Source organism: Nipponia nippon, unplaced genomic scaffold, assembly GCF_047370975.1.
Source record: "Nipponia nippon isolate SJK-2023a ecotype South Korea unplaced genomic scaffold, ASM4737097v1 scaffold_16, whole genome shotgun sequence".
NCBI classification, from domain to species: domain Eukaryota; kingdom Metazoa; phylum Chordata; class Aves; order Pelecaniformes; family Threskiornithidae; genus Nipponia; species Nipponia nippon.
In genome coordinates, this window is record NW_028262332.1 from 6,595,936 (window position 1) to 6,611,095 (window position 15,160).

Here is a 15,160-nt window from a genome sequence, read left to right on the forward strand (position 1 = left end):
GGGAGAGCAGGAGCCCGGCAGAGCAGCGCCTTCCACGGTACCTGCGGCAGCACCAACGCACCCGGGCGGAGGCTCCGGGCTGCCGGCGGCGGGGAGCAGCCGGGGGGACCCCGGCCCCTGCTTCACTGCCCCGACCCCCCCCCAAATTCATCTCTCCCAACCCTCCGGCGTTCCCCTGGCACAAGCGGTGGGAAGGAGAAGTCGCATCGCACGCGTTTCTTCTGGGAGGAAAGTTGAAATGTTTTCATTTCTGCCTTTTTTTTTTAATTTTTTTTTTTAAATATATAAAGGAAACGCACAAAAGCCAGCGGGCAGCGGCTGCTGCCCCCTCCCCGCCCCCCAGCACCGGCCAGGCCGGGGGCGCAGGGGCCCCGCCGGTGCAGCCCGGGCGCTCCCCGCCGCGGGGCCGGGGCCGGTGCGGCGGGGTCCGGTGCGGAGGGGTCCCGGGGCCCGGCCCTCACGTGGCGCTTCCCCGCCGCCAGCACCGGCCCCGGGAACCCGCCGCAAAGAGACCCCGAGCGGACACAAAGAGGATTATTTAAATAGGTGCTTCGTTGTTGGGTTTGGGGTTTTTTTGTTTTGTTTTCGCTTGTTTGCTTATTTTTTGTTGTTGTTGTTTTTGTTGTTTTTTTTTTCCTTTAATCTCTGCAAAAATAAAGTCCCAAGATCTTAGATTTTTTTTTCTTTATTGTACAATTTATAAAACACTAGCGTGGCTCTGCCCTCCCACCTCCCCTGCGCACCCCTCGGCACCCCCAGCCCCCCTCACCCCCACCCCCCACCCCCCGGCCTTTGTTTCAGGGTCCCCCCTCCGGAGCCGCTGTCCCTCGGATCGCACCCCCGTTTTGCAGCCCCCCCCCCCCCTCCCCACTTTGCTCCCCCGCGCTCCTCTCTAAAACGCGACGATGGCCCGAGTCCAGGCTCCCAGGCTCGCCAGCGCCTGCTTGCTGCACAGCTGCCCGTTGAGGGGCTGCTCCGAGTCCGCCTGCTGCCGGCTCACCAGCCCCGTGAAACCGGAGCCGAAGATGGAGATCAAGTTGGAGATGTTGGAAGAGTCCTGGGGGTGCTCGGCGCTGTATTCCTCGAAACGGGCGCGTTTGGTGCACGGGGCGAAGGGGGGGCCGCCCGCCACCCCGCCTCCCCCCGGCTCCCCTTCCTCCACCCCCTCCTCTTCCTCCTCCTGCCCCGGGTAATACTTGCGCTTGGTGCCCGGCGTGGGCGGCGGGGAGGCGAGCCCCGGTGCCGGCTGGCAGCAGCAGGGGCACTGCGAGCAGCAGTCCTGGTGCAAGTACCCGTTCTCCACCGTGGTCACGACGTGAGTGTCCAAATCCAGCACCGTGGTGCGGCTGCTACAGTGCGGTGCCCCGCCGCTCCCGAAGTCACAGCCGGCGGCGTAGAGCAGCCCTGGGGCCGCGCCGCCACCGGGACCGGCGCTGCCGGCGGCCCGGTAGAAGCCCGGGGACGAGTCTCTGCAAGGCGCTCGCTGCAGCTCCGGTGGAGCCGCGCACACCGGCACCTCCAGCAGCTCCGCACCGCCCCGCGCTACCGCGCAGCTCCGCGCCTCGCGGTCCTGCGTGTCGGCGGGCAGCGGGAGAGCCGCCAGCTCCGGCGGGGCGGCGGCGGCGGGCGGCGGGCAGGCGGGCATGGCGAGCAGCGGGGCTCCGTCGGGGTAGTGCTGCTGGCGGCGGTAGAGCTCGGCGTAGCGCTCGCTCAGGTAGAGCTGCCGGGCGTTGCGGAGCACATAGGAAACGAGCAGGTTCTTGTGGAGCTTGATGCCGCCTCGCTGCGTGCGGGAGCTGTGGATCTTCCGCAGGGAAATACTGATCAAACTCTGCGCATCGAGGGTGCACTCCATCCTCCTCCGGCCCCTCAGCATCTGCTCTCGCCACCCGCGCAGCCAGGCACCCCGGGCCGCATCCACACGGCAGCGGGGAGGGTGCGGAGGGTCGCAAAAAAGGGAGGATAAAGAGGCGGGGGGGGGGAGGGAAGGAAATAGAAGGGGGGGAAGGGGAAAGGGGGGGGAAAGAGCCTGAGGTCGCTGGAGAGGGGGGAAATAGAGAGGGGCGGCTTCAGGGGGCGGCCAGCGGCGGGAGCAGAGCGGGCATCGCCGTGCGCGCCGGTGGCTCCCGCTGCTGCTGCTGCCGCCGCCGCGATCCGTGCAGGGACGGCGCGTGCAGCCAGCGCCGCGCGCGCCCCCGCCCTCCCCGCGCGCCGCCCCCGCCCGCCCTCCGCGCGAGCGCGCCCGCCCCGCCCCCTCCCTCGCTCCGCCCCCCGCGCCCCCGCCCCCGCCGGCCAGTACCTGTCGCGCAGCGGCACTGAGCGCCCGCCCGCCCAGCCCCCGCCTTTTATAGCGCCGCGCCGGCCGCGCCCCGCCCCCCCGGGGCGCACGGCCAACGGGGAGGCGGCGGGCGGCCTGACGGGCGGGCGCGGCGACCAATAGGGGTGAGGCGGGCCCCTGGCGCCGTTCAAATGCTGACAGGAGCGGCGCGGCCCGGGAGGGCGGCGGGGAAGCGGCGAGGGCTCGGGCGGGGGGCGGCGGGCGGTGCCCGGCAGCGGGTACCCCGCCGGAGCGGCGGCGGGGCCGGGGCGCCGCCTCCGTGCGCCGCTCCCCTCGCACAGGTGAGCGGGGGGCGGCTCCCGCCCCGGTGGGCGGCCCCGAGCAGCCCGTGAGGGCGGGGGCGCTCCCCGGGGACCCTGCCCGGGCCGCCCCGCCCCGCTCCCCGGGGGCCCCGCGCCCCCCGCCCCGCTCCCACAGTGACACCCCCGGGGGCTCTGCCGACCCCCGCCACCCTTGGTGGCGCCGGCAGCCCCCTCCCCGGCCGTGCCGGAGGGCTGAGCCCCGCTCCGGGCTGGACGCAGCCCCTCGCCCCCCTCCGCGGACCCCGGGCTGCCCCAGCCCCGCGGCGCTAAAGGTTACGAAGGGCCGGCGGCACCGCAGCGCTGCTGGCTCCCCCCGTGGCCCCGCAGCGAGCAGCCCCCCGGCAGGGACACCCCCTTCTCCCGCCTTGCCAGCACTCACCTGCACCCCGCAATTCGCGGAGAGGAATCAGATGTTTCCCCCCCAGCTGGGAGCAGGACTGTGCATCAGTCGCTGCTCAGAAAGTGCCCCAATCACACCAGTTTTTCCCCCAAAGTGGGAGTAGGACCATGCACGGGTTGTTGCTAATTAAGGGCTCCCACCCCACCTTGCTGCACACAGGTGTTTTAAATCTGCTCCAAAGGGTGCCCCCTCACAGGGTGCATATGAGGGGGAGGCAGGTCTGGGCAGGCCCTTGGGGGGTGCGTGGGGTTAGGGATGCTCGAGGGGTGCAGGGGCTCGGGGCTGCCCCCAATGCTGGCTGCTCGAAGGACCTGGCCACCGAGGGACCCAGCCATCCGCCTGGGGAGCAGCAGGAACTGGGGAAGCCGGTGCCACCACAGAGGAGCAAGCCTTGGCCAGCAGGTAAGAGCTGGGGTTGGGTGCGCAGCTGTGGGAGTCTTGGGGAAGGGGGCTGCTGTGCCTTGGTGGGAGAAGGGGCTGTGAGCTGGGGAGCCTGGGAGGGACAACAGGAGCTGCAGAGCTGCTTCTGAAACAGCATCTTCTGTAGGAAGCGGAAGGCAAGGGAGAGAGGAGGGGGTTCCCCCACTGACTGTGGAGGTTCCCCATGCTGGGTGCCCGCTTATGGGGGACGCGGTGGCGTGCATACCTTAGTAGTGATTATGGGCAGCCTTGTGTCTGCAAGTTGTGGAGAGCCCACTGGATAGCAAGCCTCTGGAGCCCTCGCTGCTGCCGGAGGGGCAGTTGTGCAAGGTGGTCTCTGGGCTCATCAGCTCTGGGGGCACTGTGCAAAGCCTGGGGCTGTGGGGGCACGCTCGGAGGGCTGGGGGCTTTGCTTGCTTCCCGGCCTGACTGGACTCTGCTGGCTCAGCTCACCCATGGGAATGGGAGCAGGCCCAGCGCCACAGAGGATTTTCTCCCTGTGGAAGGGCCCTTGGGACAGCAGCTGGGCTGGGGCAGCTCGTTGCCCCCTGAGTGGCAGCTGGCTAAGTCCTCCTTGCTTGTGCAATCTTGCTTGTGGAGCAACCTTCTCCACAATCTGCCCTCAGCCATGCAAACCGGGGTGAATGACACTCTGCGCGTTCCCAAGCTCTTGTAGGATGCTCTTGACCCGCTTTCCTTGTCCATAATGTGGAAACTAATCACAATCTGTCCAGAGGGTGGCTGTAGCTCAAGGGGGTGGGTATGGGCAGCATCTGAGGTGGGGGGATTGTGCTGTCTCCTTCCTCTCCTCTGCCAGTCTCTTCCTTGCAACCCTTCCTGGCTGCGGGTCGGCTTTTCCAAGGCTGTGGCTGCACGGCAGCTGGAGATCTGGGGGCTGATACCCAGAGTTGGTCTGCATAGATAATATGGGGTGCAGCAGGGCTGGGGTTTGGGGCACATTGCACAGACTGGTGCTGAGCTTTGGGTGCTTTGGTGGCTGGAGCCAGGCCTTACTCCTGCTCGGCGAGATCAAAGGCTCTGCCCTCGTGGGGTGTTGGTGCTCACAGACTGAGCCCCAGCTGCAGCTCTGCAGAGTTTTCTGTGGCCTCCTGGGCACCAGGGAACCAGGGCAGCCAGCGCTGCTGCTGCCAGCCTGTGCCCCATCTTCCACCCAGCCAGTGCAGGCAGCCATTGCCTCTCTTGCTCATCTGGTATTTGCTGCTCTCTGGCCCATCTCCAGCTGTAAAACTCCAGCCTAGGTGGTCCAGGCTAAGAGCTTGGATTGCCTGTTGGCCGTCTGCTACGGGGTGGCTTGGGTAGCACGGACAGTGCCAGCCGCAAAGCATCGCCCTGGCAAACATCCTCTGCCTCAAGCTCCTGCTCTCCATCCTGCCTCAGCTCGGACTTGCAGCGTGGCCTCAGGACGCTGCCCAGCACCATCCCTCTGCTCTTTAATCATCGCGTGGCCCCGCTGGCCTCAGGTAGTGGCTTTAACCGAAGGGTCAGGTGGACTTTGCAGGGCCCTGCCTGCAGCAGTGCCGGGTTTATGGAGGTGCAGAGGGCCTTGCAGAGGGTGGTGCATCCTTGGGGCCGTTTGGGCACCGTGGGGCAACCCTGATGCAGGAGATGCTGCCGTCTCTGGCTGTCAGAGAAGTGCCCTCTGCTGTAGCTGCCTGAGAAGCTTCGTGGCACCAGGAAAACCCAAGAGCACAGCAGGAGCCTCTAGGAGATGAAGATGGAATTAAAACTTTAACCTTATTTAGACTCTGGGTAATTAATATAAAGGCTATAAAACATGGGCCTGATCCTCTTGCTGACTGCTGGGCACTGCGTTGCGGCTGGCGAGGCTGGCAGCGGCTGCAGGCTGCCTCTCCTCCCCGGCTGGCTCTCCTGGCGGGTGCAAGTGTTCTGTTTGCAGACACGGTGGCTTTAATTCTGGAGCCGGGATGGTCTGCGCGCTGCGAAAGCTGCGCTGCTTCGGTTTGGCCTGTGGACTCCGAAATCTCCTGGAGACAGGAATCTGGCTGATACCTGTCTTGGCACATGACTGGAAGCTCTGCATTTCTAAAAGAGGATAACAAGTCCTGTCCATTTTCTGGCTCTGCAGCAGCAAGCTGGGGCAGGATGGGTTTGTTTGGTGCTTGCCTTTCCCAGGAAAATCTCGGTGCCCTGTCCAGCATCCCTATTCCCTGGTCTCCACTGGGGTTTGTGTGCCCTTCCCATGGGAAAGGGCCCTAAGGACCCTACTGCTGGAGGAGACGTTTGGTCTGAAACCATCTCGGTTAAATGTAATTGCAGCTTTTAACTGACCATTAAATGGCGAGTACCATTATTTCCCCAAAGGAAAGGAGGATGGGCCCAGGATTTGCTGGTTGTAGCTGCACGTTTCCCTTCATACATGCTGCCGGTCCTGGGGACAGGGCTGCGGTGCGGGTGCCGTGGGGCTGGCCCTGGGCTGGGGACGGCGCAGCTGTACTGCAGTCCCTCCAGCCCTGCTGACGTCCTGGTGCCAGGGACGGTCTCGCAGCCGTCGATCCTGCAGCGGGCTCCAGCAGCAAAACCTGGCGGTCCGCTGCTCTCAGCTGCAGAGTAAACAAGCTGGCAAGAGAAACCATTTTGCTTCAGCTAGTAGGAGAAACCCTTTTTAGGTAGCACTTCCAACTGGCAATACTCTCCTTCATTAACCCCCTCCTTCCCTTTCCAATGAAACGTGAAGTTGCAGCGATTGGAGATCAGGCGCTTGCTGATGCGGCCTTGCCACCCAGAGCAATGAACACAGACATGAATTTACTGCTTGATCTCGTAATTTCAGTGCAATTAGACTGGCTGCTATAGAGCAATTTCCCCTTGAGCCTCAGAGTCCTGGGCCTGGGCATTACCCAGCTTTTCTCAGACAAGGAAGCGGAGGCATTCGGGTATTGGCTGAAACACGAGTTTTTTTTGGGTGCACCTGGAACTTGACTCCCTGGAGATGCGTCTGCAAGTTGGAGCTGTGGGTGCCTGGCATGTCTGAAAAGGAGCCTGCTTTTCAGGCTCACTTATTACAAGTCAGGCATCCAAAGCTAGTGGGAAAACAAGCCAGAACAAGGTTTTCAGGCTGAGCTCTGGGAGCAGGGCTGGCCTCTGCCACCCCCTCCCCTGTGCCGGGCAGGCGCAATGTTGCCTGGACCCCCGAGCTGCTCCCCAGCTTGGGGGACCTGTAGCACAGACCCACGGGGTCTGCCGCAGCGAGTGGGGGACGGGGCATGTCAGCTCCAGAAGCTGTCAGCCCTCGGAGCAGCATATCCATCTGTACTGATTGAGCATGAGGTGGGTAAGGCTGTCACCCCGCTGCTGCAGCTGTTAGTTCTTTCTCACAGCTCTGGTACCACAGTCAAATGCTTTGTATAAAACCCTGGAGAAAATAGGAACAAAACCATATCAAGAAATCATCCATTTAATTATTGTTCCTCCTTGCTTTTAGCTGGGGAGCTGTATAATGCCTCCCAAGCACCACCGTGGCACGGGGCATGGATGAAGCGCTCAGTCCTTTGATCTGGTCTGTTCCTGCCTAACTTCACTGGCTTGTTTCCTACATTTCTTGTACCCTGAGCACTGCTGTGCAGGGTATGGGTGCAACCTGTAAGCTTCCCTGCCATTGCTTCGTGGCCTCTCACTGCTGCGTGGCCAAGCACAGCCTAACCCGTCCCTGTGCCCAAGGTGGTGCTTACAAACACTCCCAGTGCTCCCTGCGCTCCTACCAAAGTGTTGGGAGGTCCCCTTGGCCGGGAATTGCATGACTTGCTTTGACTAATCCTGGGAGGGTAGAACTGAGGAGGTGATTCCTACCAGGATCTTGTTGCTGATCGCTTCCACAGTGGGCTCAGCTTATCCTGCTGTGAGCCCGCAAATGCTGGCTGTGTTGGCCAGCTGGTGACGTGACCCAAAGGAGAAAGGGGGCCTCTGCCTGCGCCGATGTTTTTTAGCCCATGCATGCTTTGGCTGCTGGCTTGCTGTGCCCACAGGTCGGTCTGCAGTAGCAGATCTGTTCCTTGCTAGAGCTGGGGGAGAATGAGCTGCTGACGGTGTGAACAGAGCTGTGGGTGTTCGTGGGGAGGTTGCAGCATCCCAGTTGGTCTCGGTGTGATTTGGGTGGCTTGCCTGGCACCCAGAGCCACTGGGGTGATGCTCTACAGCGGCAGCATTGTAAAGCTTCTCGCAGAGGCGCTTCCCCAGGTCTCTAGTGAGCCTGTCCTACTGTGCTGGTCTCTGCTGGTGCCTTGTCTCCTTGTTTCTGGCATTTGGAAGACATGGATTTCCTGCAAAACCATTGTGGGATGCTAAAGCTGCGAGGTAAACTGGATGCGGCAAGCTTAGGAGCTGCTCTTTCGGGAAGAGGGGATGAAGTTGGCATCCACTCCTTCCAGTGACCTAGTGTTTTGCACCTTGGACTGGGTGCTTCCCTGGACCCTGCCACCCCAGGGAGCTCCTCACAGCTTCCTGATGGACATGGTGCTCGCCCTCCTGGGGGCACGAGGGATCCCGGGAGCTCCTCTGCTGCCTGCGCAGGGCAGGCACAGCCACTGTGGTGGCTGCCTGGGGGCTTGCATGGGGGCCTTGTGTCAGTGGCATCCTCACGGCTCCCTGAGCGTTTCTGAACTGCTGCAGGGGTCAAAGTCCCCGCAGCCTCTGCCCTGCTTGGCAGTGACTTTGCAGGTGATCTGAGTCCTGCAGCTTGCAGTGGTGATGGCACCGAAGCTCAGCCTGGCTGCAGGGCTGCATGGCTTCAAGCTGGGCTCAGCTGCCTGGGTGCTTTCCTGGTTGATGTGTGGGAGCTGTGCCGAAGGGCTAGAAAATTTGGGGTGCTCCTGTCCATGAAACCCAGCTGTGCTCAGCACTAGCTCTCATCTAGGCAGAGCTGGAGACTGGGGCTGCAGGGGGGTCAGGGTAGGTCCCTCACCCAGGGGACTTGTGACCATGGCTTGTGGGGTCACTCCTGGGAGGATGCTTTGACCTGTGGTGGCTCTTGGGTTAGGGATGGGGACAAATATCACTTAGAGCCCGTGGAGAGGTGAACACCAGGCTAAAGGACAGCTTTGAGCTCCGTCCCCAGCTGGGCAATGTGCTTTTGTCCCCACGGTCTGGCTACATGCTGAGCAGTCAGGCTGCCTTTCCGTGCTGGTGTTTGGTCCCGCCTTCTGGGGAGAAACCAAGAGAAGGGCTCCAAAGTTGCTTGCTGCATTTGGCGCCAGGTCCCTGGAGTTGGTTTTGTTGGAGGCTGTGGATGTGACCACCTCCTCCTTGGAGAAAGCAGGTCCGTTCCGGGGGCTCCCCCGGCAGCTGGTGGCAACTGGGTCTCCAGAGCCGCTTTGGGGTCTCGCCGCTGCCACCCTAGAGCATCACTTCCAGGAGGGATGAGATGCCCTGGGCAGCCAGGGCTGTTTGCTGGGCTGTGGTATCTGATAGCGACCCTATTTAATTGCTAGGTCAAACATCCCGAAGTCTAGAGTGCCTCATAGCCAAGGATTGATCCCTGGGCTTGGTCTGACCCCGTTTTATAGCTGTAAATGTGGCTGTGCTGGAGCGCAGTCCTTACCCTAACTGGAAGGTCTGTCTCCAGCACAAATGAGGGATGTTACCTGCAGATCCCTTTCCCATCTGCCCTGGGTGGAGCAGGACGGGACTTTCTGGGGTCTGAGTGGGATTTGCAGCCGTGCTCCCTACTGGTGATGGGACCAGTGGGCTCTCGGAGGAGCCTGGGCAGCAAGCTGTTGTACAGCGATGGGAGGGCATGGAGACCAGGTGCCAGTGATGCAGGGCTGATTGTGTCTCTCTGCCTCTGTTTCCTCTCCCACCTACCCTGTCCCGTGGTTTCTAGATGCTAATCTGCGCACAGCAGGGCCTGTCTTGCCATGCAGGTAGTGACCGGCAGTGTCTGGCATGGGGGGCCCTTGCGTGACTCCTGCAATAGGAATTGTCCATCTCCAGTGAGACCACCCTCCTGGGGCTTGCGGTGCCTGGCGGCGATGCTTGACATCAAGAGCAACAAAAGCCGCAGATCCTTCCCTGTTCCCTGTGCTTGCCAAGCCTGCAGGGAGGGTGGTCAGGGCAAAAACTGTATTAAAGTTGGATCTGTGGCTCAGGTGGGATCTGAACGCGGGGATGGTGCACGGGACCTGCCTGGGCTACCAGCCCCAGGCACAGCGGGGGTCCCCTTCTTTGCTAAAAGTGACCCCAAACGCATGCGATTAGTGCTGCCAGCTGATGCGGGGCTCTGAAATGGTTAATCGCTGCCTGCCTGCGATGGAAACTGCAGCCTTCCGCAGCAGAGCCCTTCCAGTGCAACCGGGGAGGAGCATGGCCTTGCGATGCCCCGTGGATGGATGGATGGATGGAGATGGACGGATGGACAGATGGATGGACAGCAGCGGGAGGACTACAATCCCCGGCACGGAGCAAACCCCCGGGGGTGCCCAGGGGATGCCGGGACTGGTAGTCCGGGCCTGGCGTGGGGGTCCCCGCTGCCACTCGTGGCTGGGGCGGGGGGACCCGGAGGGAATGTACAGTCTCGGGGAGGAGCCAGCCTGTTCACCCACTTTGTTGTTAAATACCTTAAAGGAGCAGTGGCTGTGCCCGAGCGAGCTCCCTAGTGGAGCCGCGCAACCTGGGCTGTGGGCTTTTTAAAGATAAAAATCACTCGCGTGGCCTTCGTTATTAATGACACCTCCCGCGCTCAGTAACTCCTTCGGTGCCTGGGCATTGGCAGCCCAGCACGGCGGCGGTGGGCCTGCCTCGCCGCAGGGCTGTGTGTGCGATGCTGGACCACCTTTGGTCCTGCATCCCCTCCAGAGCATCCTCCTCCTGGCGCTCTGCGCCCTGGACCTGGTGCTGCTGGGAGGTGGGTGCCAAACCGTCCGGTGCTCTCCATGCCAGGGAAAACCAGTGCCGCGGCTGTTTGCTCACAGGGGAGACATCCCTGCTTGTGAGCCCCGCAGCTAAAGAGCTCTGGAGCAAAGTGCGGAGCAGCGACGGCATGGCCAGCGAGGCAGATTTCTCATGCCACTGTGGCACAGCTGTGACCTGGAGATTTCTTTCCCCCACGGCATAATTCAGTCTGGCACCCGGTGCCTCCCGCCAAACACCCTGGCCTGCCCTGGCATGTGCCCAGCAGACACCCACATCAAAGCCACCGCGGCTTGGCTGGCCCCTTGCCAGCAGCTACCTCTAGACAGCTTGTGCAAACCTGGAGGGAGATGACAGCGAAGCATCCAGCCCCCTGGCAGCTCCTGCCCGCCGTGGGGCAGCTGGGGCTGGTTTGGGCATGGGGTGGGAGCTGCAGGCGAGCGAGTGACCCTGCGTTGGGACCATGATGTGGGTATCTGAAATATCTGCCCCAGCAGAGCCGGCCAGCTGTGGGCTGCACCTGGCTGCCTCAAATTGCTTTGTCCCTGCTGCCCTGTCCTGGCAGTCCTTGCCTCTGTGCCCCTCTGAGCCTCGGTGGAGGAGGATGAAATCCCTGTGGCAGGCAAATGCACTGCAGAGGGGCTGCTGGAGCACGGCACAGGAACCTCGCTGACTGGAAAAGCAGGAATAACCACCAAAACTCAACTGGCGGGGAGGGCTGTGACGCTGCAGGGAGGCGGCAGCTGAGCTGGCTGGTGCTGGGTGATGCTCTGGGGCAGATGGCCCAGGCCTGCCTGTGCTGCCCGCGGTCACACGCCGTGGTTCACCTGTGGGTTGCTGTTGGTGTGAAGGCAAGGGGAGGGCTTGGGTGGCAGGGCTGAGCCCGGTGCTCTCAGCCTAGCCTTCCTCTCCTGGGCTGTTGGGTGCAGCTCAGCTTCCTCGCAGCCTGGGGGCTGGGTGCTTGCCTGCCAAGGGGCCGCACTCTGTTCTTTTTTTCCCCCTCTTGAGTGCAGGTGTTCGAGAGAGTATCGGGCATGCCTGATCCTGCCTGGAACTGGGCTCCAGCTGGTCCATGCTGCAAGTTCAGGCTCGTGTCCATACTGCTTCCAGCCCGGTGCCTGGCTCAGCACAGCTGGCAGCGGGCAGAGCTGCTGGTCTTGCTTGGATTTGGGGTTGCCTGAGTGAAATTCTTACCCAGAGCAGATGAACTCTTCCTTGGGCTGTGGAAAGCTCCTGGTGCATGTGTGGCACAGTGGGAGTGGAAGGGCTGAAGCCCATCAGAGCTTGTGGCTGTGGAGGGACCTGAGGTGCCAGGACCCGGTTGCCCTGCATGCAGGGACTCGTGGTTGGATGCTGAATCACAACCTGTGCGGCTGTGACCTCCTGGGCGCATCGAGGGCAGCAGGAAGACCCTTCTGGGCTCCAGTGGAGTCTGTGCCTGCTCCTTTTCTGTGCAGAAGGAAGCAGTGGAGTGGGAGAGGCTGCCTGCGGCGAGCTGCCGGCTGCTGCATACAGTGAGGAGCCCGCGGTGCCCGGGGCACAGGGAGCCCATGCTGCTTTGGTGCGGCGGGTGCAGCCAGCCAGCTGTCTCATGGATGCTGAAACAAGAAGCCTGGGGGGGTTCTTGCCCATCTGTGGCCAGCCCACAGCAGCGTGCAGGAGCACAGAGTGACCAGTCCGTCCGTTACAGCGAGGCGTCAACTGAGGCGATCGTGTAGGAGCAAACAAATTCATCTTGCCTGGATGCAGGGGAGAGGGTGGGGGGTCAGTCTAACACCTCCTGCTGTGTCTGGCTGCTCTCGGGGGGCTGTTCAGGGTCCTGGTGAGGAGGTGGGTGCTGTGGGCTGGGCTGCACAGCTCAGCCTGCAGCTACGCTGCCTGACCTTGGTCCTGTCTCTTGCTGCCTGTGGTCCTCGGTGCTGTGACGCTGACACTCGCTGTCTTGCAAACAGCTCCTGTAGGTGTGTGTGTGCCGTGCCTGGCCCAGCGGGGACCCGCCTGTGAGGCTGTGTGAGCCCTGATACAGCATTTGCGGGGGGGTTCATGGGCTGCATGGGGAGCTGGTGAAGCTGTTGGGTGGAGGAGAGCACAGGAAAGCTCCCCTGCAGGCCTGCCTACCTCTGTTGCTTGGGTTTTTTTGCTTTTTCATCCCTTGCCTGCCATTTGGGAGCTTTGTACCAGCAGCCTCACGGCTGCCTAACGTGTTATGACGGCTGTGTTGCAGCAGGTGCCTTGGAGGAGCGCTGCACCGAGGCCGCTGGGATGAGCACTCCTCTGTGTCCCCTGGGCTCATTGCTTCTGACACAGTCCTGCTCGGACCCAGACTGAGCCTGGACCCTTCCTGCTCTGATGTTGGAGCAGAAGCCCCAAAGGGTGAAACGCAGCTGCTGGAGGAGGTGGCAGGAGCTGTGGGATAGGGGTCCTGGAGGTGAAGCTGGCTGCAAACAGCTCCTGGTGCAGTGCTGCTTTGCACACTGCATGACTTTCCCATGTGCACAGGCATTCCCAAGGCTGACGGGAACTTTTCCTGCTCTGGAAAGGGTAGAAATGAAATGTGGATAACATCGCTAGGCTAGTGTTGCTAGAGGAATTAAGAGCCAAGCAACTGCATCCATAGGAACCTCGGTTCTTCCCTTATCCCCTTGCACATTGAAGTTAATTGCATTTCCAACTGACACATCAAGCTGTCCTGCCACAGTTGTCTGCAGCAAAGTCAGCGCGTAGTGGTTGCTCCGGGATATAAACCTCACCTCTGGTGTCTCACTCTCTTGGGGGGATAACGTCTTTCCCAGGGCTGTTAGTGCTGCGGTCAGGTCTTAGGAGCCCAGGGCTCAAGCTGAGCGTCTTGCCAGGTCTTTACGGGTATCTCTCGAAGGTGAGACTTGTCAGGCTTAAGCAATGGATGAAACTTTTTTAATGGGTGTTCAGCAGCCACTGTGGAGATGCTTAAGGGCATAAATTTTTTAAGAGCATAATGGATGTTAAGCTCTCAAAAATAAATCCTAAGTCTCTCTAGCCTGTGTTTCCCAAGGTATTGGCGGCTAGCTTGAAATGAGCGAGCAAGTGAAATGAAATAAAAGGCTTTTAGATGGTGCAGAGCACCAATGTGGAGCTTCTGCTTTCTTTGTGTGTCTGAGTTGCCACTCAGCCCTTCGGGATGCTGAGGGTCAGGACAGCACGGTCTTAATCCCCAGTGCATACTTTGAGGACCCATGTTGGAGAGCAAAGTTGAGCTTTTTTCCCCATGCTGCTAAGATTGGTTGGGCAGAGCCAGCAGCGCCAGGCTCTAAAACCTCCTGCCCAGAAGACTTATTGATAGCAACCAGAAAGTCTGGTGCAAAACTGCATGGAGGCTCTCCTGATGAAGCATAGTGAGCAGAGTCTGGGTGTGGGATTTGGGCCAGTGCCCCCTCCGGCGAGGGGCAGGGAGACCTGGGCCGAGCAGCTCTACCCAAACCATCGCAGGGAGCTGATGATGGAGCTGGAAAGCACCAGGGCCTCCTGGTTTCACCTTGTGGCAGGAGCCTCCTCTTCCACCCTGCATGGATGAGCCTCTCCTGGGGAAGTGACAGCCCCGTGTGGGGGTTTTCTCCCTGGCCCTTGTTGCACCAGGAGCCGGGGCAGCAGGAAGATGATGTTCCCCTCTAGCTGGAGCAGTGACCCAGGGCTGGGAAGTGGGGAGGAACTGGCTCCATCCTTCCCCAGCTGCTGTTACCCCTGGGCTGGGAAGCAGAGCCACTCCTTCTCTCTCCGCAGAGACAGTGATGCCGAGGGGGGAAGGAGGTGGTGGAGCGCCGTGCTGGCATGGGCGGCACTGCTGAGGGTGCTGGGAAGCCGACAGCCCAAGACTTGTTTGATGCTGCTTTCTTCTCCTGCCACCGGAGCAGGGAGGACGGCGGCTCCAGGAGCACTGAGCTCCTGCTTGTCCTCTCCTGCCCAGGGAGGCTGGCTTGGGGAAAGCGGGAGCAGCTCCCGTCCCGTGCACAACCCTGGGAGGTGATGAGTGAATGCAAGCGCTGGCATCCTGCAACGCTGCGCCCTCACGTTGCTCTTGCCAGCTCCCCTCCCAAGTCTGGCTGGAAACGCTCCTGCCTTCCCCTTGAGGTCAGCTCTGCTGCGGCTCTGCTCTCTGAGGTCAGCTTGTACCTGCCGAGGGCTCGGCCCTGTTTGATAGAGCTTTTCCACGAGGTCTGCCCTGTGAATGCCCTCCCTTGGGCTGTGGGAACACTGTTTGGAGATGAGCAATGCCGATGCCTTCGGGAGGCTGATGAAGTTGGGGTGCTGAGTGACTTGCACCAGGTCTTTCCACTCCTTGCCCAGGTTTTGGGGCAGGTGTTGACCTGCTCTGAGGTGGCAGGTCCTGAAACACATCATTTGCGAGTGTCTCAGTGGTGGCAAGAAGCAAGAAAATTGGAAGATTTGGGAAAGATCAGGGAAAAATGACTCCTTGAAGTATGGGTTGATGCAGAAATGTTACCTGCTCAGCCTAACCCTATGTCCCGGTCCTGGTTGTGATTGGTGTGCAATTATGGAAATTGGAAAATCAGATTTTTCTGATATGGAAAATCTGTGGCCTTGCTTGGGAACATCTCCCGGGGAAAGTGTCCTTGACTGACAGAGCACCAGAAAGCCCTGGAGAAGGGACTGCACCTTTCCAGTGCTGGTAGTGTGAAGGTTTTTGGTGCGAGTGTCTCATTTTCTGCTCCTTTGTTGGTGGGACATGTGTGGGCCGTGGTAACCTTGTGTCTGCCCAAAAGGCTGTTGTTTACGGGGTCTGACTGTCTGCCTTCACCCCAAAGGCAGCTCTGGATTCTGCGC

General features: G+C 61.1%; 1 protein-coding gene and 1 long non-coding RNA gene across 2 annotated transcripts in view; one reads left to right on the forward strand and one right to left on the reverse strand.

Annotated features, from left to right (window-relative positions):
- Positions 1–869: 869 nt before the first annotated feature.
- IER5L (immediate early response 5 like) lies at positions 870–2,190 on the reverse strand. Its single transcript, XM_087753207.1, has one exon. It carries the CDS (start codon positions 1,874–1,876, stop codon positions 893–895), a length of 984 nt encoding a protein of 327 aa, XP_087609333.1. The 5' UTR covers positions 1,877–2,190; the 3' UTR covers positions 870–892.
- A 1,125-nt stretch (positions 2,191–3,315) lies between these two features.
- Positions 3,316–15,160, forward strand: part of LOC148056234 (uncharacterized) — a 111,994-nt gene continuing 100,149 nt past the window's right edge. Inside the window, exon 1 of the long non-coding RNA XR_015703729.1 lies at positions 3,316–3,442. This is a non-coding gene — a long non-coding RNA (uncharacterized LOC148056234). The remainder of the gene's footprint in view (positions 3,443–15,160) is intronic.